The 22,298-nt window shown below is 39.9% G+C and overlaps 1 protein-coding gene across 3 annotated transcripts; it reads left to right on the top strand.

Moving 5' to 3' along the window:
• The first annotated feature begins 2,059 nt into the window (after window positions 1-2,059).
• Window positions 2,060-20,321, top strand: LOC127376967 (E3 ubiquitin-protein ligase RNF166). Of its 3 annotated transcripts, none has more exons than XR_007887595.1 (7): window positions 2,060-2,569; window positions 6,772-6,928; window positions 7,852-7,964; window positions 8,568-8,682; window positions 9,873-9,980; window positions 13,360-13,819; window positions 18,049-20,321. XR_007887595.1 is itself a non-coding variant. In XM_051424461.1 (6 exons), the coding sequence occupies exons 1-6, from the start codon at window positions 2,391-2,393 to the stop codon at window positions 13,423-13,425; spliced, it is 738 nt and encodes a 245-aa protein (XP_051280421.1). In that variant the 5' UTR covers window positions 2,060-2,390; the 3' UTR covers window positions 13,426-14,321. The 3 variants fall into 3 exon arrangements, 1 of the variants encoding a protein (XP_051280421.1); XR_007887594.1 differs by having other exon boundaries at window positions 13,360-13,931; XM_051424461.1 differs by lacking the exon at window positions 18,049-20,321 and having other exon boundaries at window positions 13,360-14,321.
• The last annotated feature ends 1,977 nt before the right edge of the window (window positions 20,322-22,298 follow it).

The raw sequence follows: 22,298 nt of genomic DNA, 5'->3' as shown, positions 1-22,298 counted from the left end.
TATTTTAGCTCGTACTCACCTTCTTGGTCCGCAGTGAATAGCTGCAGCTCAGATGTTGGAGTAAATAGATGACAGGCCCTATGCTCTGGTGCTGAGGAAGGATGTGGAGTCAGTCCTTGTCGCTGTCACCAGACAACTTCGGCCTCTTGGGGACGACCTGCTCCTCGTCGCTATCTTCCCTGCTCCTCCTCCATGTGGAGGAGCGGAGGCCGGAGGTTGAAGGAAACAGAGGGCATTTGTCAAGAGAACTGTCACTGTAGAATCCTAAAGACTCCTCTGAGGAGAGTGGCCCAGGGTTCTCGAGTTCAGGGACCTCAAAGCCAGCCCCTCCCTAACCAGCTCATTATTATCAGAATCCCAGTCATAGTCATAAAGGAGCAGGAGCAGCTTGAGGAGAAGTAGCTTGAGGAGCAGCTTGAGGAGCAGCATCAGGAATAGCAATAAAAAAGGTTTAAGGTACAATTCAAGTACAAGCAAAAGGAGGAGCATAAAGAAAAGCAAAGGGTGGCGCAGAAAAATTTATAATAATGTTGCCTAAGGGAAGCATATATAAAGTGAATAGAATTGGTCCAAGCACAGATCCTTGTGGAACTCCATGACTAACTTTAATGTTTATGGAGGATTCATCGTTAACATGTACAAACTGAAAACAATCTGATGAATAGGACCTAAACCAGCTTAGTGCGGTTCCTTTAATGCCATTTAGATGCTCAAGTCTCTCTAATAGAATATGATGGTCAATGGTGTCAAATGAATTATCTAAAATATAGTTACTCTAGATAGTTTTAACTTGGCCTCCAGCACCACTATCGTTGTTGCCGCGTCGTGATCATCATCATCATCATCATTAGTCATTATACTATTATAGTTGTTGCTATTGTTGTTGCTGTGCACCTTTGTCTCTGTCTCTGTCCTTCTCTCTTCACCACCCATCCCCTCTACCCCACTACCCTACACTACACCCTAGTGCTTGCTCATGGTGGGAACTGTTGGGTCTCTGTAAATAATTTTAAAAGGAGTACGGTCTAGACCTACTCTATTTGAAAAGTAGACTGAGATAACTTTTGCTATGATTTTGTGCTATACAAATAACATTGAATTGAATTGAATTGAATTGATTTTGTTTCTTACTCAACTTTTAATATCTCCATTTTAAAGTGATACTCTGAATTGAAGAATTCTAGTTTAGACATGTAAACGCATTGCACAATGGAATAACATGAGATTGCCCTATCAAGATCTATAGATCCCAGAGAATTGGTTATTATGGGGAAAAGTTCCATCATTTTTAAAGCTAGTGCAAAGGATCTAATGGCATCAATCAATATATTGTTTTATTTCCAAAACTTCAGACATTTTTCCAAATACAGATTTTTGATAAAGATAAAACATGACAAAAAGCAATATACTGAAACAAATCTTGTTTTCCAAATTTAAGAAAACACAAAAATGTCACATCATCATGTTTTTAAGATTTTTCAGTAAAAATGAAAATTATTGTTGTGGCACATTAGTGAAACATTGAATAAATCAATTAATTGTTTTTTTTAATTTTTAAATCCTCAGACATTTTTCCAAATACACGTTTCAATGAAGTTCAATGAACTTCAGATAACTAGCTAGCTGAGCTACAATTTAATTAGTCTAAAATGTGGCCATAACAGATCATCATCATAATCAACACATTCTTTTCCAAATGTATCAAAATGTATGTCAAATTTGACAAAAATTGACACCAAACTAGGGTGGCAGCTGGGGTGGCCATGTATTTTTTAGTGGTGGCACCCCATGCCACCCCTCTAGATGTGCCCCAGATAACAATCATAAATATATGATAACGCGAGGTTATTCTCTTTTATTCGGGACTTTTGGCCGGGTCCGCCTAGTGTACACCTCTGAACTGGCCTCTGGGATTGCAGTTCCAGACAACCGTAGTGTACTGGAAGTAAATGAATAGTTGGACTTCCAGCTCCAGAAAGCAACGCGCGTTGGGAGCTTTTGTTGTAGCCGCTCGTCTTGTTCGCGAGCGTTCACTGGCGCGTGTCCGACAGCGCTGATCTGACACGCAGCTGGATGTAGCGTTAGCTGCTGTGTGTGACATTATAGATTGGTGTTTTTTATTCAGGTCATCCCCGAAGCACCGCGAGACACCCGCCAACGAGCACTGCTCCCAATGTTTACTTCCTCGGCATGTCTTCTCCAGCCACGGAAAAGTAATGTTTTGGTTGATTGAGGATAATTTTATGATAAGTACATTGAAAAGCCGCCATGTTAGTACGGAGTATATTCAAGTAGCTGTGCGGTTAATGCGCCAGCTAACCGCATTTTGAACAGCTTCCTCTCTCGGGCAGCGAGCTGTTGTCCACAATTGCAGATCCTCTCCGGGCTCCATGATGGCGATGTTTCGGAGCTTTGTCTCGGCGAGCACCCAGCTCCGCCAGCAGCAGCAGCCCAACAGCGGCTCAGGCTCGCTGGCAGCCCCGGCTGAAGGCATTGAGAGCCAGTTCTCCTGTCCCATCTGCCTGGAGGTCTACCATAAACCCGTCAGCATCGCCAGCTGCGCTCACACGTAAAGTACTCCTGGTTTGGATGTGTATTATTGTGTGTTGACATACACAAAGTTGAGGTGACATGTCGCCTTTTAAATGTCCAGCTTCCTGCTTAGATTAAACCAGGCAGCTCTGTTGTTAATATAATGTGTTTTATATCTTTGTAAGTTCATTTACATTATGTTTTGTTTTTCATACATCTGTCAGCAGGACGTGACACTGTCTGACAACTTTGACTGATGTCAATCCATCGCTACAGGTTTAGGGTCTCAGGTTATGAAAAAGCTTCCTAAAGACTCATTTGATGGGTTTATTTGACATATGTCTTCTAATAATTAAAGCTCAAATGTGTAACATTTAGGAGGATGTATTGTCAGAAATGGAATATAATATTCCTTGCTATGATTTCATTAGTGTATAATCACCTGAAAATAGGAATCACTGTGTTTTTGTTACCTTAGAATGAGTTTTTAACTACAGAGGGAGCGGGTCCTCTTCTGGCAGAGTCCGCCATGTTTCTACAGTAGCCCAGAACATGCAAACCAAACACTGGCTCTAGATAGCAACCTGTGAGATATGACACTACTGAGTTGCTTAACCAGACGTGAAGCAGAACACTTTAAACACTCCTTTTTCATTTCAGCCGTGTCGGTCAATCTAGCTGTTCACACCAGATGCAGAGTGAAACAGACTGTCTTTTTGACATCGTAAGAAAACCTGACATGCTTCATAACTAGACTTTATGTCAATATCAGGCCTACCGATAAATCATATGATGAGGTCCTGAATTGTCAAGAAAAACTCCTGGAAAAAGAGTGTATAGTGGGAACCCTGATCAAATACAAATGTTAGCGGTGTTGAGTTGGTTGCAATCTGTAACTTCACCACTAGATGCCACTCAAGCCTACACACTGGTCTTTTAATTTGGACCTTACAGTTCAAATATACACGCTGTGACACAGTTTCATAGTTTGTGCATCAAAGAGCACTGACAAGTTGTTCTTCACTGTGCATCGCCACCTGTGGACACACAAATTGACGTGAATTGTACACGTGATTCTGTGATATATGAATTAAATAGATTTACATCAACACTGTTTATTTATGTTATGAAGTAAAAATGTATAAATGTTGGCTGATGTAGCCTAATAAAGTCCTCATATCTTTCAGTTATCAATAATAATGACTAGGGGTGTAAGAAAATGTCGTTACACTAGAGTATCTCAATATTTAGTTTTTTGATATTGTATCGATTCTCAAAAACACTATTGATTTTTGTGTTTAAACCCCCAACTGCTAGATAGTGTTGTTGTAAACTGAGGGCTGTGATGTAAGATGTTACAGGCTCTGTTATGGTTGCTTAGAAAAAACTTTATGCATATACTATTTTTATACAATGACAGTTATCTTAAAATCACAATGTATCGCAGTATACTGAATCATAACCCCTGTATCATGATACGTACCCTATTGCCAAGTTCTTGCAGATACACAGCCTTAATAGTTAGGGATGTGGGAAAATATTGAAAACTATCATATTGTGATACCCGTTTGTATGATATTTTATCAATTCTCAAAAACACTGTTTAAGCACCGAACCATTAGACAAGTGTTGTAAAAGTAAACTTTTTACTCAGATTTTATGCATGTGTGTTCTTTACACTATGACAGTTCTCCAAAAATTTGATTAAAAAAGAAATGGCAGTATATCACTTTTGTTATAGCATTGCATTATATTGAATCATAATCCCTGCATTATGATACGTATCGTAACACCAGATTCTTGCCAAGACACAGCCCTACTAATAGTGACCTCAAAAGTCCAGTATTTGTCAGGTTACACATCCACACATACTCTATGCTTTTATTTTTATAAATCACCTGCCATGTGTGGAATCACATTGACTTATTTTGAATTCCTTGGGACATTATCTTTCTGCATGGTCTCTCCGAGCCCTGCAGCTTTTATGAATCGATTGCGAATCTCCAAATAGAATTTTTATTATTTATGATTACTGATTCTGTGTGGTAAAACTGTGGCTGTGTGCCACACGGATGTCCCAGTATAGGGGAAATACTAACGTAGGTCAAACTTCAGTTAGGTTTGGCTGTGGCTAAAGGGCTGGAAAATAAATGTCAGTCGCATATTATGATTGGTAAGTTCAGAAAAGACAGTGTTTATAAAATTAAAATTCAAAAACACGTTGTGTTAAAGGTGCTGTAAGTGATTTGTAAATAATTCTTAAACAGCTCTACATTCTGAAGCAGTGACAAACGGCGGCCCTCAAGGGCAGACACAGTACAGTGTAATATTTTATTATTTTATTACAACAAGCTCAAAATAGGCAGTTCTATAAATATGATGTCGTGCACTGGGTATGAGAGAGATACCTTCAGTTAAACACAGATTTAGCAGGGTGCAGGAGTGCCAGCCACCTCCATAGAGATCCAGATTGCCAGTAGTGGTACCACAGGCTGACAACAGTGGGAAGCTCCTCACTCATAGGTGACGTCATGTGACACATGGGTAGCACCCATCTGTCTGCAGGTCTCCCCAGTTGACTGACTGCAGTGCACAGGGAGAAACTGAAATGAACACAATGAAATAAAAGAAGTTGTCAGCCATTACACGGGTGGAAAATGAATTGTGTCACGCTGCATATTGGCAGACCCAAGTGTAAGAACAATAGGAGTTTGACAACTATCAGGCCACAATAGCAAAAACATCTTCAACAGTGAAGTGGAGGCTTGTACCTTCGATTGCTGGGTTTGAGAGCTCCACTTTGTGTTCTTCCTTTTTTTCTAACTTGCTCATATAATGATTAAATGAGGGGTTGCTGTTGGGAAAACACCAAAATAGGTGATCTGAGACCATTTGCAGTCAAGTTAAAAGGTAACTTTTGACTTGTGAAATGTGTAACTGATAGAATAATGGCTGTGGCTCAGAGGCAGAGCGGGTCATCCACTAATTGTAAGTTTGTTGATTCGATCCCTGGTTCCTCATGCCACATGTCGAAGTATCCTTGAACAAGATACTGAACCCCGAATTGCTCTCAATGCCGTGCATCGGTGTGTGAATGTGTGTGAAAGGGTGAATGTGGCACGTAGTGTAAAAGCGCTTTGAGTGGTCGGAAGACTAGAAAGGCGCTATACAAGTACAGGTCCATTTACTATTTACCATAATGACTATCAGTGTAGGCTTCTTACTTTATATCAAATGAAATTAGAGAGGAGTTAGCCAGAGGGGTGTATATGTATTATTTCTCAGTCTGGAACTGAACTGAACAACAAAGAGCAGAGCAGACCTCAGGTAGCCTCAGTTCTATTTCTAGTTAAAGGAAAATGAAGCTATTTTTACTCCTCTGCTGCTGATGGGGAGGATAAAACTTCAGGAAACACTGACACAGATGCTTGCCTTTCACTATGCAGGGAAACAGCACCTATCAAAAGTGCTGCAAGGAAAGAAAAGAGCCGAAGACAGGGTCATGGGGGGCCAAGGCTCAATGATGCACGTGGGGGAGTGAAGGCTGGCCCGTGTGGTCTGATCCAACAGATGAGCTACTGTAGCTCAAACTGTACTCCTTATAGCATTATTTACAGAGACCTAACAGTTCACACCATGAGGAAAAACTTCCTTTTAAGAGGCAGAAACCACGGACAGACCTCGGGTCTAGGTGGGTGGCCGTCTGCCTCGACCAGTTAGAGAGAGAGGGGGAGAGAGAGAGAGGTAACAACAATATATTATATCATTTCAAATCTGAGGATTTTCAGCATTTTTTTTGTCTAATTTAGTTCTAGATTGATTTGCTAGGTTTGGATTTTTTTTATTGTTGGTCAGACTGGAAAAGTCATTTGAGGTCTCTGGTAACTCTGGTAATTTGTCATTAGACTACGTTTGACATTCAGCAGACTGTTTGATTAATTTGGAATAAAAATTGATAGATAAAATGATAATAGAAATAATTGCTAGTTTCTGCTTTTATTATTAGATTATCCAGGAAACTCTTCCTGATTTCTGTGTTGTCAAACAAAAACCTTATTATAACAACATAACTTCTGGGCTCTGTTGGCTCTAACTGTGCGGGGGCAGCGGTGGCCTAAAGGAGAGCGAAGGTCTCCTTAGACCTGCAGGATCAATCTGCCCTTCCCTAATGACCATCTTATTGCCTTGAACATGTACTTAACCCCTCACTCCCGTGCTGTGTGTCGTCTACTGTTGCAGGTTCTGTGGGGAGTGTCTGCAGCCGTGTCTCCAGGTGACTTCACCCCTCTGCCCTCTCTGCCGCGTGCCCTTTGACCCCAAGAAGGTGGAGCGCTCCTCCAGTGTGGAGAAGCAGCTGGCGTCATACAAAGCACCATGCAGGGGCTGCAGCAAGAAGGTAGACAGCGACCATTCATTGTTCATGTTTGATGTAAATAATAACATTGCAAGAACAAATTATTGACAAACAAAATCTACAAAATAGAAATTGTTTACATCAATGCATTCTTATTCACATTTCGAAGTATTGTATTAGGACAGTTTGATGGCAAATTTTGAATAACTTCAATCGCAGTCCTCATCGCTCCCATGGCTCTATAATACATCCATGATGATGCTGTTAGAGCTTCCACTGGTGCTCTTTTAATTTTATTGTTGCACCCTCTTCTTCTGGTTTTCTGACACGATGGGCACCTAGAGCTGTGCAATATAGGTCAGTTCATATCTCAATGTAGCACACTTTCTGTAAAGTAAATGAATAAATAGTTTATATAAAATGACCACATGGAAAGTCCTATTTCTTTTTACATTTATATATAAAAGTACTTACTCATTACTAGTCAGATCATTTTTCTCCCTCTATTTAGAATGTGTGTACAAATTTTAAGCACGTAACAAAATATTAAATGTTATTGCCAACTCCTAATAATTGCATAACAATAGTGGATAGAAACGAACATTTATTTGCATTTTCTTTTCACTTGAAATTCAGTTAAAATTTACGATAAATTTGGATGGAATCACGGCTGGTGATGATAACTGTATCAGTTAAAATGTACGTGTGCAAAAGAAATGGATTTACAGATACATAGCCAGATAGTTCAGATCATGATCGTAGTGTAAACTGTTGGAGATGTGATGTATGGACAGAACAGTGAGACAGATAGATCCTCTATGGAGACGACAGCAACACTAATTAGGCTGACAAAATGAACTCACACCATGGACGTGGAGCTGTTAGTCTTAAAAAAGTGTGTGTGTGTGTGTGTGTGTGTGTGTGTGTGTGTGTGTGTGTGTGTGTGTGTGTGTGTGTGTTCTCAGGTGGCTCTGGTAAAGATGAGGTCCCACATTGCTTCTTGTTCTAAAGTACAGGAGCAGATAGCCAACTGTCCTAAGTTTGTCCCAGTGGTACCGACCTCCCAACCTATACCAAGGTACTCGCACTCACACCAGCATTTTCAGATTACTTTAGAAAAACTCTCTAGCCTCATCGAAACAATGGACAGCCATAATTTCAACAACTACATTTCCCATGTAAAGAAGAATTTTAAAGAAACCCTCTATATGGGAAACACTGGGCTGTGTCTCTGTAATGGTACGTGTCCTCAGGGGCTCTTGGCCGTGAAGGGTCGTGCTGCTTCCCAGCATTCGACACTTGTAGTCACAAACAAGCTTGGTGCTCCGGGATTTCAAAACGGACCAACATGGTGGCTCGTTTGGAAACTCTCATATTGTGAAATAGTTCACTAAAATGAATTGCAGAGAGAAGTATGCCATGTAGTTGCTGAATCTGTCTTCATTTTAGATCAATAACGGTTAGTTTAAACATTTTATGTGAGTTTTCAGAGGCACCTGATTTGCATAAAGTAGCCTAGACATCTACTTTATCCAGTGGAGTGGCTAATATGACCATTTCAGAATGCAATAGTGAGTCATTGGAGGCCAGTACCTATGCAATGCCAAGATCAGTTAGTAGGGTTGAATCAGCTGCCACAAGCTTGTGATAATTCCTGTCTTCTCTTTGCATATTTGTGTAGTAATATTCCGAACCGGTCAACGTTTGTGTGTCCGTTCTGTGGAGCCAGAAACCTGGACCAGCAGGAACTGGTGAAACACTGTATGGATAACCACCGTAATGACCCCAATAAAGTGGTAAGAGACCACGTCATTACCTAGACTAACTTTAACATTATCAAAGTTACTATTGGTATCATTTTCTGATTTTGAACCTGTCTTTCCATGTGTTGGGTCCAGTCTACAGAAGATTAATACCATTGTAATCCATTGTTATTAACTTTTAAACAACAGTTACGGCTTAGATCATCTAAAAAAAGTTGCAGAGGGTTTATGCCAGTAGTTGAGAGCCATTTTCTCTCATTCAGTAAACTGAGTAATATTTTTTATGAATATGTCATATCATATTCAATAATAACAATAACAGTAGGGAACTACTGATAAACTTTACAATGAACCCAAACAGTGAACACAACAACTGCACGAAGTTTGTTTAAAACCAGATATTTGGATGAATTTTGAGCAGAGATGAATTTTACTGATATTTTTAATACACTTTTTTAACAATCATAAAAACTTAATCGGCTTCTTTTTGACTAATTCAGTGTTTTGTTCTCATTGTTCTAGTAGCAGGATGAGGCTGTTTGAATATATTGTGTCCAGGTCTTCAAAGTTTAAATCTTAAATTATAATCTAATTTCATTTTGTTTTCTTTACAGAAATTAATGAAATTCTGAGATATAGGCCTACTGTTTATGTTTTGTTTTTTTCTTTTTCTCACACCCCTTAAAATCCAGAAGGGAGTCAGCGTTGGGACATAAGCAAACTTGTACTTTAATAGGTAAAGAGAAAAAAGAAAGAGGGTGGAATTTTTTTTTTTTATTTATTTTGTCCACAAAATTCACAAATCATTTCCTGACTTTGAGCTCTTGTGACTGTTTGGTCAAAAAGGGCTATGACAGTGTAATTCAGTCTTACTCTTTAGTGTGTTCACTGATAACTACCCTGATCTTCTCACTCATGTCACTGTGCACTTTAACCCTCTCATCCTGCCAGCGACCTGCCACTCACTGTGGACAATGATTGTACACTGTGAAAGAAAGTGCAGCACACTTCACAGATACTACTTGTACTTGGAAGACCTAGATCTGTATGGATCCATGAGGGACTCCACTAAATAAGGCCCACACACAGCTGTGGTGGAGGTTTTATCTGACTTCCTTCAAAAGTAGTCACAGCCCTGCTGTTACGTTCAAGTCACTGTGTGATACACATGCATGTGAACGTCTCACAAGTTGTGGCAGTAACCTATGTGTCTGTATCTCCAGGTGTGTCCGGTGTGTTCAGCCATGCCATGGGGAGACCCCAGCTATAAGAGCTCCAACTTTCTCCAGCATCTCCTCCACAGACACAAGTTCTCTTACGACACCTTCGTTGTAAGTCCAGTAGTTTAACTTCCACTTTCTACAGTGGCCCAGAACAGACAAATCGTTCTCAGATCATCAAATACAGACACCAGCAGTGTTCAGTTTATTGTGATCTGCAGCTTCTCCCCTACAGGGGGCCGAAAAGGCCCTATCTAGAGCCAGTGTTTAGTTTGTCTGTTCTGGGCTACTGCAGAAACATGCCAGTTGACTCCGTAGAAGTGGAGATAAAAATGGTTCAATGTTAAAGTAAATTTAAAGTTTTTAGCTCAATTTTATTCATACAGTGGTGTGTTCCTTATACTATAGTTTTCTTAAAATTAGATTTTTAAAAACTAAATTACAATATATCGCCTGGCTAACATTATCGCAATGTATCGCAATATATTGAATCGTAACCCCTGTTTCATGATACATATTGTCCCACCAGATTGCCAATACACAGCCCTAATGAAAACACAACAGTTCTAATATTCATGTGAATACACACTGATGAAAACATACCTATGGATATTATATTTCATTTCTGACAAAAGATCCTCCTACATGTTACACACTGGACCTTTTTTTCGACAGGTCCTATAATAAATTGGATTAATGAAGTTAACGTTACTTTTTCAGTCTCAGTTCTAAATTTGTTTTGGAATTAAAAAATCATGCTGCAACACTACAAAACCAACATGGAACCATGGAACTGATTTTCCTTGATATTCTTTGTACTTTTTTTGCCAGCTCTTGAATTCAATTCAATTCAATTCATTTTTATTTGTATAGCGCCAATTCATAACAGAAGTTATCTCAGGACACTTTTCAAATAGAGCAGGTCTAGACCGAACTCTTTAAAACATTATTTACAGAGACCAAACAGTACCACCATGAGCAAGCACTTGGCGACATGGGCTGACTGATGATGATGAACGTGAAGAAGATGATGACGACGACGACAACAACGATGGGGGACAATGAGCAGTGATATAGTAATAATAGTAACTGTAGTAATAATAATATTAATAATAATAGCAATAATATCAGTGATATTAGCAATGGCAGTCAAGCAGGACCATGGCAGGAGGCTCCACCAGGATCCATGAGAACCTGCGAGACGAGAAAGCACAAGAACTCCGGGGAAGAAGTGAAGTTAGTAACATGCATTAATGGGACATGAATGAGTGCAGAAAGAGAAAGAGAGAGGAAGAGAGGAGCACAGTGCATCATGGGAAATCCCCCGATAGTCTAGGTCTATAGCAGCATAACTAAGGGATGGTTCAGGGCTCACCTGATCCAACCCTAACTATACGCTTTATCAAAGAGGAACGTCTTAAGCCTGCTCTTAAATGTGGAGAGGGTGTCTGCCTCCCAAACCACAACTGGAAGCTGGTTCCACAGGAGAGGAGCTTGGTAACTGAAGGCTCTGGCTCCTGTTCTACTTTTAGAGACTATAGGAAGTAGCCCAGCATTCAGAGAACGTCGTGTTCTAGAGGGGTAATAGGGTACTATGAACTCTTTAAGATATGAAGGGGCCTGACCATGAAGAGCTTTATAGGTGAGGAGGAGGATTTTAAATTCTATTCTTTTACAGGGAGCCAGAGCAGAGAAGCTAGTACAGGAGAGATGTGATCTCTTTTCCTAGTTCCTGTCAGTACTCGTGCTGCAGCGTTCTGAATTAATTGGAGTGTTTTAATGGACTTATTGGGGCAACCTGATAATAAAGAGTTGCAGTATTCCAGCCTTGAAGTAACAAATGCATGGATTAGTTTTTCTACATCCATCTGTGACAGGATGTGTCTAATTTCTGTAATATTACGTAAATGAAAGAAGGCAGTCCTGGAGGTCTGCTTTATGTGGGAATTAAATGACATGTCCTGATCAAAGATAACTCCAAGATTTCTTACAGTGGTGCTAGAGGCCAAGGTAATGCCATCTAGAGTAACTATATCTTTAGACAGTGAGTTTCAGAGTTGTTGGTTTTTGGGGCCAAGTACAAGAATTTATTTTTTTTTCTGAGTTTAACATCAGAAAATTGCAACTCATCCAGGATTTTATGTCCTTAAGACATGTTTGTAATTTAGATAATTGATTAATTTCATCGGGCTTGATCGATAGATATAACTGTGTATCATCTGCATAGCAATGAGTTAATGGAGTGATTCCTACTAATGTTGCCCAAAGGAAGCATATATAAAGTAAATAGAATTGGTCCAAGTACAGAACCTTGTGGAACTCCATGACTAACTGTAGTATTTATGGAAGATTAATCGTTAATGTGTACAAACTAAGAACGATCTGATAAGTATGACCTAAACCAGCTTAGTGCAGTTCCCTTAATCTGATTTAACTAAAAATCCTCAAATAAACTATTGTTATGTAGAAAGTCACACAACTCTTTAGCGACTACTTTCTCCAGAATCTTAGAGAGGAAGGGGAGGTTAGAAATCGGTCTATAGTTGGCTAAAACCCCTGGGTCAAGAGTGGGCTTTTTAAGAAGGGGTTTAATTACAGCTACTTTAAAGGACTGTGGTACATATCCTGATAATAAAGAAAGATTAATCATATCCAGTAAAGAAGTCCCAATTAAGGGAACAACTTCTTTAAGCAGCCTAGTTGGGATCGGGCCTAATAGACAGGTTGATGGCTTCAATGTAGAAATTATTGAAGTTAACTGATGAAGATTGATAGCAGAAAGACATTCTAAATATATGTCTGAGTTTACATTAGTTAAAGTTCCTGAACTTGGAGAGCCAGTGATAGCTGTTGAGGGCATTTGGTGATTAATATTCTCTCTAATAGTAATAATTTCATTATAAAAGAAGCTCATGACATCATTGCTACTTAAGGTTATGGGGATATGTGGCTCAATAGAGCTGTGACTCTCTGTCAGCCTGGCTACAGTGCTGAAGAGGAACCTAGGGTTATTCTTATTTTCTTCTATTAGTGCTGAGTAACAGGCTCCTCGGCATACGGAGGGCCTTTCTATAGGTTTTAAGATTATCTTGCCAAATTGAGCGATATTCTAATAATTTCGAAGAGCGCCATTTCCTTTCAGAGTTCCTAGCTTTTTACTTTAATTGGCGGGTTTGGCGGTTCAACCATAGTGCTAGTCTCCTATGTTTTAATAGTTTCCTTTTTATAGGGGCGATAGAATCTCATGTTGTTCGTAGTGAGCCTGCAGCACTATTAACAAGATTATCAATTTCGGAGGGACTAAAGTTATTGTAGGACTCTGTTATATTCAGACATGGCATTGAATTAAACACTGATGGAATCTCCTCCTTGCATTCATAATGGTCTTAAAAGTGTTAAATTTAAGCTGCAGAAACCCTGATATATATATATATTTACACTGTTCTTTATTAGATTAATGTTTTATTGTTGTTTTTTGCACTCTTGACAGGACTACAGCATTGATGAAGAGGCAGCACTGCAGGCAGCTCTGGCACTGTCACTGGCTGAAAACTGACAATAGTTACACCCCCAACCACCCATCCGTCACAGCCAGCACCAACTCCACCACCACTGTGCTGCTGCTTCTCCACTGCTCAAAAGGTATCATCCTGACCCAGCCACATTCACATTCTCTCGCTTCCTTTTCACGTCAAGCCAAGGAGGATTTTCCTGCAGCCAGGATGGATGGATGTATCTTGTCTGCTTCATTTCGATTTGATGGTTTGAAGACACTGTGGGTTTAAAATGGATCCAGTGACTGTATCAAGATAAGCTATGTCAAAAACCCATCACACATTGACTTTAAAAATCCAAACCTACAGCTTGGAAACCACTCACAGCTTCAGTTTCAGCTGCCACCTGGAACAGGACAGCATGAAGGGCTACCTCCACGGAAAAATGTCTCCTCTGTGAGTTGGATGCCTGCCGACCCTGAAACCCTTATCAGTGGTTCACGTCTCTGTGATGAGTTAATATCCAGAAGCTAGCCCTCTAGAGCTAATTAGGAAGCATTTTGCAAAGGTAAACATAAGAATATAAAAAACAATGAATCAGTAGCTCCCTTATTCATGTGGTATTTTGCAAGTACCAGACAAAACAAAATACCAATAGTTAGCAGCAACAGCAGGCTGGATGACTATATACACAACAGAAAAGTTTGTCATGGAGCGCAGCTCTGTAGGAAATTCATTTGTTGACTGGGCGGTAGCATGGTTGCATCTATAATATTACAGTCCATGACATCTTTCTGATAGTCATGTTTAGGGCTGTGTGATATGACCAAAATTTCATATCCCATAATATAGGTAATTTCATATCCAGATAATGATGCATATCAGCACATTTGCTTTAAATTAAATGAACAGTTTATATAAACTGGCCACATAGAAAGGCCCCACATTTTGAATCACATATTTTTCTCCTTTTATTTAGAACCTTTGTGCAAATTTTCTCCCACTGATTGACACGATTTGTGGGATGATGTTTCGGTGGTAAAAGAGTTTAGTGGCATTTGAGTCTGTTATGGTGACCAGTCTATGGCATCATTTGCAAAGTGTGGTTTTCTGATTTGTGTCAGACTTTTCGTACCCAAACCATACCCGTGTGACAAACGTAGAGCCCAACTGATATACAATTTTAGGGCCCAGTACCAATTTTAGAGAGGGAAAAGTCACTGATTATTACCTAAATGGCAGCCAATATAGTGAAGTTTCAAGCTGGAATGAGAATAGCACTTTTCTCTGCAAACTAACATTTATTCTTACTCCATGCAACTACTAGTGTAACAACCGCACTCTGCTGGACGAACTTTGTAGTGACGGCAATATATTACCACAAGCATTTTACCACAAGCACTATATACTGGAAAAATAGTTTTCCTATCGGAGCATATCACGTAACATCTGCCGGTACTGATATGATGCCAATATGTCTGCGATATCAGCCCATAATACCAGGCCGACCCGACACACTGTATATCTTCATATCGCACAGCCCTAGTCATGGTCTGTAGTTCGGAGGTAGGGATCCCCCCATGGATGGCGCCAGAACATCATTCATGAAGAGGTTAAAATTCCAAAATAAGTGTGTAAGCTCCTTCCATTATCTGGCCTTACAGTTCCACTTCGGTAACCCGATGGTCCACACTGCTGCACTCGGTTTGTATTGTATTGTAATCTGCCTGCACTGTTCAAGTTAGACAGACAGATGGCAGACATTCTCCCTTTAACTACACACTGGACTCTGGAGAGGACATATAAACTGACAGTTGTCCCTGTAATATTATATTGAGAAAAATATCATAAATACAGTGTTGAGTAGCTGCAACAGGACATATAAGACTGTATGATATACTGAGGTTAAAATACAATACTGGCACGTGGGAGTATTTTAAACTATTATAATAAACACAGCAATGTTAATCTAAAGTAAGGTCACTGTTAAGATACTAAACCTTACCACATAAGTATGAATAGGAATATAGTATTATTCAGGGCTTAAAATTCCTGTGAGCTGGAGATTTTATATTTGTATTAATTGAATCTTATTGTTACTTTCTATGCACACAAAAATGGAATTTGTTAAATAAACCACTGAAGAAGCAAAATACTAATTTCTAAGATGAAGGACTGAAAAGATTCTTTTCAGATGTCTGTCAGCAGCTGGAGGGAAATATATGCAGGTTTGTGTGGCAGCTGATGGATTCATGTTCCAGATAAACTTTGACGAGGTTCATGATATCAGTGGCTGCGGTGGCTAGTGGAGAGACCGCCCACCCGGCTTAGTGTTTTTAATGAGCTCCACCTTTTCAGTCCCGTTTTGCACACACTGCTGTACCACACCACTGTGGAACTAAGGGCCTGTCCTCACGAATACACGGCCTCACCTAATACGATGTCGTTTCGGGAAAAATCTCCGTAAACACGGCGTCGTTTCCAGAAATATCTGCGTCCACACGGATTCACTGAAACGATCCAAAACGCTGTAGTACATATGCCAGGCCTGTATGTGGCGCTGTGTCGCCGCCACACCAATACACTAAAATGGGAAGAGAAGCCATGGAGCATGCTCTGTTTACAAACAAGTAGTAGTAGTTCGCCATTGTTGTTGTTGTTATGACGCGTCTAGCGGCGGCGGCTGAGGTTAAAGGCTAGAGAGGCGGGGCTAATACGTTTTCCCCCTCCAGACGACTCTGGGCAATCTGGGACCCATTTCCAAAAAATACCGTTTTCACACCGCAAAAAACGCCGTATCCGTCTGGACGCAAGGCCGATACAATCAAGTATTTATCCGGATTCGAGAAAAACTTATTCGTGAGGACAGGACCTAAAGGCCTCTGCCTCTGCTGTCTGTCTTACTCGCTCGCTCTGTCTCTCTCCAAAATAACATTTACTCTATGTTTGAAAAAACTCAATACTAATACATACATTACAAAAAGCATCAGCCTAATATTTCATGTAGGCAGACTTGTAAACAGAGTGTAAATTTGGTCTTCTGTCCATGTCCATGAGGCTCTATGTGGACTGCCTGCACCAACAAGCATACACATCTGTGTATGCAGAGACCCAGCATAGTATAAACAGAACCATATCCACTATCCGTGTCTAGTTTTGGACTCTGTGTGGCACTTTAGCCAGCCCTAACCTCTTACTATTGCTTTCTACAACACTAACCCTTACATACAAGCCCTGGTTTCCTCGGCTCATTGTCATCTGATACCCCCTTTCCACCAAGGCAGTTTGAGGGCTGGTTTTGAGCCGGTGCCTAATCTTGAACCAGTTTCAACAGCCAAAGAACTCTCAATGTTGATGATGCTGATCTGTGTCGATGTTTGTTTGGTTTTAAGTGTCATGTCTGATAAATCAAAACTTAGAAAAAGAAAAAAGAGATAAAAAAGGTTTGTTCAGACTGGGCATAAAGCAGATTTTTAGTTTTTTTGCATTATAAATGTATGCATTATATACTTATCAATGACCAACATCTAAAAAGTCAAAGAACCAGCTCGTGGCCAGGGTTTCAGTAAACTGGTTTCAGCTCGGCACCAGAACATTGCTGCTCTAGAACCAAGAACCGTTTACAACAGTAGCTGGGGCGCTTTGTGGCCAGACAGCTTTGTATTTATTAGCTGTTTAGCACATAGATGTTACAAACATTGCATCGAGGCAGATGGCCGCCCACCTAGAGTCGGGGTCTGCTCAAGGTTTCTGCCTCTTAAAAGGAAGTTTTTCCTTGCCGCTGTCGCCAAGTGCTTGCTCATGGTGTGAACTGTTGGGTCTCTGTAAATCATTTTATAAGGAGTACCATCTAGACCTAGGTTACAATACAATCTAAAAAATATCGTAACCTTGGTAACAACAGCTAATATTAAAGACATATACAGTGATGTAATGACATGGCTCTCAAGCCCATGGAAAAGAAAACCAGTTCTTAGAAGGTTCGCAACCAACTCCGAACCAGTATTAGCACCAGCCCAGAACTAGCTCTAGGTTCGCGTTGGTAGAACAAGGGTATCAGTGTGGAGTGTTTTGGAAGCTTCACTTGTGTACCACAGTGATGGTCATGTGACATCAGAGGCTAATGGTAGGTTGTCAGACTCGGCAATATGAAATCTTCTCCAGAGGAAGCAGCAATGTCAGAATAATCTATTCTATTACTAACACGGGAAAGATTGAATTCAACATTCAGTGCACTTCAGTGTCTCCATCACTGGACTGCAGCAGCTGAAAATACGTTAGGGTCCTTCAACTGGATTCAGACCAGCCACACTCATTGGTAGAGTGACCCCGAGAGCAAAATGTGTAAATTTTAAAATCAGAGACAGACAGCCGGCTGAGTGTGCAACTGATCTGCGGCCTATCCAGTTTACTGTGACGTTGAACAAGTTTCAGACGTTTAGATGATAAATTAGTCATAATTCTGCCATGGCGACACCAAAAAGAAGATTCAGAGAAAGCTGAGTTGCTCAGTAAGCTCATCCATTACTGTTTATGCCAGCTTCACTGATGACAACAGGAGACACCTAAAGAGACAAGATCAAAGTGCACCAATGAGGGAAGGATCTCATAAAAGCAAAGTCATACAGTTCCTATTTTTTATTCGTGTGAATATTTGCACTTATCAACCTTTTTTTTTTTACCAGATGGATCTGTGGATATGAGGTCTAACCTCCATTTTACTGCTATCTGCCTCTTCAGCTCTCACTACAAGGAATATTTTTATGATCCATCAGCCAAGACAGACCAGTATAAAAAGATATATTTTTGGAAAACATTTCAAATCACTGGACTAATATCAGACATCGTGGGTCAAATAATCTGTGTCTGCAACCTCCCGGGGACGATGAAGTTGTCAAACTTGAATTGCTGTTAACACACGAGAAACTTGTACAGGACTAGAGAGAATGGGGCCGATGTTTTCTATAGTTTAACCAATAGATGGCAGTCCTTCTCCACACTTGCAGAGCCATACTGAAACCAACACACACACACACACACACACACACACACACACACACACACAGAAGTCATGCTTTGTACAGGGACATGTTGTGGCACAAACAGAAGAGGTAACTTGGGTAATGTTTCCACAGAAGGATGTATTCATCATTTGCACTTTAATTCACTCAGTTTTTTAAATGATAGTTGGAATTCTATTTGTATAATCTTAACTCTTGTTTAATGATTTTACAATTTAAATTTCATTGTGTTTTGTTAAAAAAAAAAAGAAAGATGTTGTATATTGTAAAAGGTGTCAGGGGTTAGATGTTACCTGATAGAAAATGTACCATTAGTTTTGTTTGTGTGACAAAATGTTCAATATTTGTTGACTGAGTACTTCATTTAAATGGGTAGCATGTGCCATTTTTTTCCTTCCAGTAATGTTTTTGTAGTCAAAATCACTTTCATTGACTGGGAACGTTTTTTATGCAACACCAGAGCTGACAGACACTCACAGGAAAAACAGGTCAAGTGTAAAGAATGAGTTCTACAAAGGAGAATTAATGTAATGAGAAGAAAAAGAAATCCCATGTTCACATTATTAATGATGATAATGGTAAAGGTAGGAAAGATTAACATGTTTATGAGCTGTAAGCATTCACATCAGCTGATGATTCAATGCAGCCGTGTGGTAGCTGACTCAGTCGTGTGAGGGTTACAAATACTTTGCATTGACAGTATAGATTTACATTCTTTAAAATTGGGTTTAATTACCTTGAATGACCAGTGCCATGTCAGATACATCAAAAAGATTAGTTTTCCATCAAAATTACAATTAATGAGATCTAGAATTAAAGGTATGTTCAGACTGAAGTGTAGCTGATATAACCCCACATTATTGGCTCAAATTGGACTGCTGTGAACCACCTGGCACCCTGGTGGTCAGAATGTTCTGCAGCCCCATACCAACAAACTGTGCTGCACTGTGTGTTCGGACACCTTTCTATCAGAACCAGCATTAACTGTTTCAACAGTTTGAGCTACAGTAGCTCGTCTGTTGGATCGGACCACACGGGCCAGCCTTTGTTCCACACCTGCATCAATGAGCCTTGGCCCCCCATGACCCTGTCTCTGGTTCCTTCCTTGGAGCACTTTTGATAGGTACTGACCACTGCAGACCGGGAACACCCCACAAGAGCTGCAGGTTTGGAGATGCTCTGACCCAGTCGTCCATCACAATGTGGCCCTTGTCAAAGTCGCTCAAATCCTCACGCTGCCCATTTTTCCTGCTTCTAACACATCAACCGGAGGACAAAATGTTCACTTGCTGCCTAATATATTAGGTGCTGCTAAAGCTAACATCATATGTTATAGCATATCTTGGCTAAACAGTAAGCTGAATGTCCGTGTGCAAGTCATTTAACGTTAGCTCGTATAACAAGTTAGTGTTGTGTGGCTCAGTTTGATCCACTTTGTTTGTTTCCCATTTACAGTACAACTGAATTTCTTTTTTAGTGCACGCTGAATTTGAAAAAAAAAAAAAAATCCTAATTTTACATTTCTTCTTTCAAACTATCAGGAAGTTGGTGGAAAACAAATATTTCTAGAACATTAGGAGTGACGTGATTAATCTGTAAACCAAACTAAAATCATTTTTCTCCTGTCAGTATTCCTCTTCCATAAATTGCATATCTCGCTCTAAATATAAAAATAGAAATCTTTCACACAAATGAAAGCTCTTTTTATATTTCAGTAGACTCAAAACAAAACACAAACAAACACAATTATTTCTTCTGTTTGTTGTTTTTTATATTCATGTTATAATAGCAATCTTTTATAAATCTTTGTTACCTCCTGATCTCTGTAGCAGAATTCCTCGATTCTTACTTTGTTCCACTCTGTGTACTCCTTGTTTATCTGCTTCTATAGTTGAAACATTCCGCCTGAGAAATGTAAATAATAATGTTTAATCCTTGTTTTTGTGAACCTGCTCATCACTGATGATTTTTAAAGGCAGCCGTACAGGTTACAGTAGCTCAACAGTCGCATACACACAGCAAAATGTTATTGTAGAATACTGTAGGGACAATACACCATAACAAAGACTTTCTTAACCACACTGGATGCAAACATGGAGGTGCATGAAAACTGTCTGGCTTGTAAGGGTTAACGGGTTGGTTGGATGGTTGACTATCACAAAACAATACTCATATGTCATATGCATGTTGAATGAGTTATCCGTCGCTGTAATTATTCCTCCTCCATACTGGCCTTTTCCACTACATGGCAAACATGCAAGTTTAGTTGAAGCTAATATGAGGCTGTAGCAGTGTGAGTTAGGCAAATCAAGTAGGTATAAAGAGTAAGGAGTCATCAACGAACATCATTCAAAATCCCATTGGTAACTGTGCTAATAACTAACACCCAGCCTTGGAACAGAGACTATCAATTCAATTTCAATTTGAATTCTACTCTGCCTCTGCTAGTATGAAAGAGGATACATTGATTTAGTTGTGAGGTCTTTTAGACTTTCCGTTATCGGACCAAATGGATGTTTTTTATTGGAGCTGTAGTTCTTGAGGTGCTCACAAAGTGATCCTTGTTTAACTTTGCGTAGGCTGGCCAGGATGTGACATAATGACTTGCCATCTTTGTTCAGGCAATTCACTTGTTCATTGTCTGTGTTTCGGCCCGGCAAACCTGAATGCAACTACCAGGATTTATCCCACCGCCAAGGCTGATTGTGGAAACACAAAGAGGGAATTTTGTACTAAAAACACTGGCTAACTCACATTACTCAAGCCTCATATTCGCTATAGAGTGCATTGTTGCATTGTCTGTGGATGGGATACTTTCCCCATTTCTTACAGCGTAGATACACTACAAACAGAATGCTACATGGTGAGTGTGGAGAGGAACAATTGCGGTGAACATATGATGTGAGTATTGTACTATGATAGACAGGCCAGATCCAAACCTATCCTCTAAATATAGTGACATACAAGCTGATAGTTGGCTACCTGACAAGCCAACAGACTCATTTAGCATCAACATGCTAATGCTACTTTCTACTAGCACAGCAGATACTGTGTTTAGCCTGCTAATTACATTAAGAAAACCACTGTTGAAGACCTCCAATTTTACTAGTAGACCTCCAGCCTCCTTGAACCAAGACACCAACAGGGGCTGATTGGACTGAATTTATTGTAAGATGGTATCTATAGAGCTAAAGTGATTTTCAGTCAGATGTTTTTACTTTTGGCATGTAGATTCCTTATGAAACCTGAACTGTCTAAGCTGGTCTTTGACAGACATATGTTGCCCTACCAGCTGCTTTCAAGGGGCACTCACATTTTACACATAAATGTCAGTTTACGCAGCATGGTGAGTCCCAACTCTGTTAAATAGTTATGTTCAAGGGTTGAGTGAGTACTCAGCTGAAACGAGTATCATGTACTTTGAGGTAAAATGTGTCACGTAAAAAAGTTGTATAAGTTTTATTTATTTATGTATTTTTAAAAGTTACTCTTGTATGACTGGTTAGACTTCCGGTTAGTCTGGCCACTTCCTGTTTAAGCACCACCCACATCTGGTTTATGCTTTGCCCATTCCAAGTACCAAATGCAGATAATTTAGTTGGTCAGGTAGAGATAATTGTGTACTTACTCATCCCTACTATCTTCCCTAACTCTGGAGGAACAGTTCTTAAAGGACAATTCCGGCGCAAAATGAACCTGGGGTTAATAACACGTGTACCGAGTTGGTCCGTTCTCTGGGATATGTTTTCATGCTAATCGAACGTGACCGGTTTTAGCACAAACCGCTAATTACCTTATAACGCTAGTCAACGGGGCACAGAGTAACGTGAAAAGAAATTGCTATTTCTATACCACTAACAAGACTCAAAATAGCACCACGCTTACACGGTAGCATAATAAGGGCCCCTACATAT

Source organism: Dicentrarchus labrax, unplaced genomic scaffold (genome assembly GCF_905237075.1).
Source record: "Dicentrarchus labrax unplaced genomic scaffold, dlabrax2021, whole genome shotgun sequence".
Lineage (NCBI taxonomy): Eukaryota > Metazoa > Chordata > Actinopteri > Moronidae > Dicentrarchus > Dicentrarchus labrax.
This window is presented reverse-complemented; position numbering and strand designations above follow the sequence as displayed.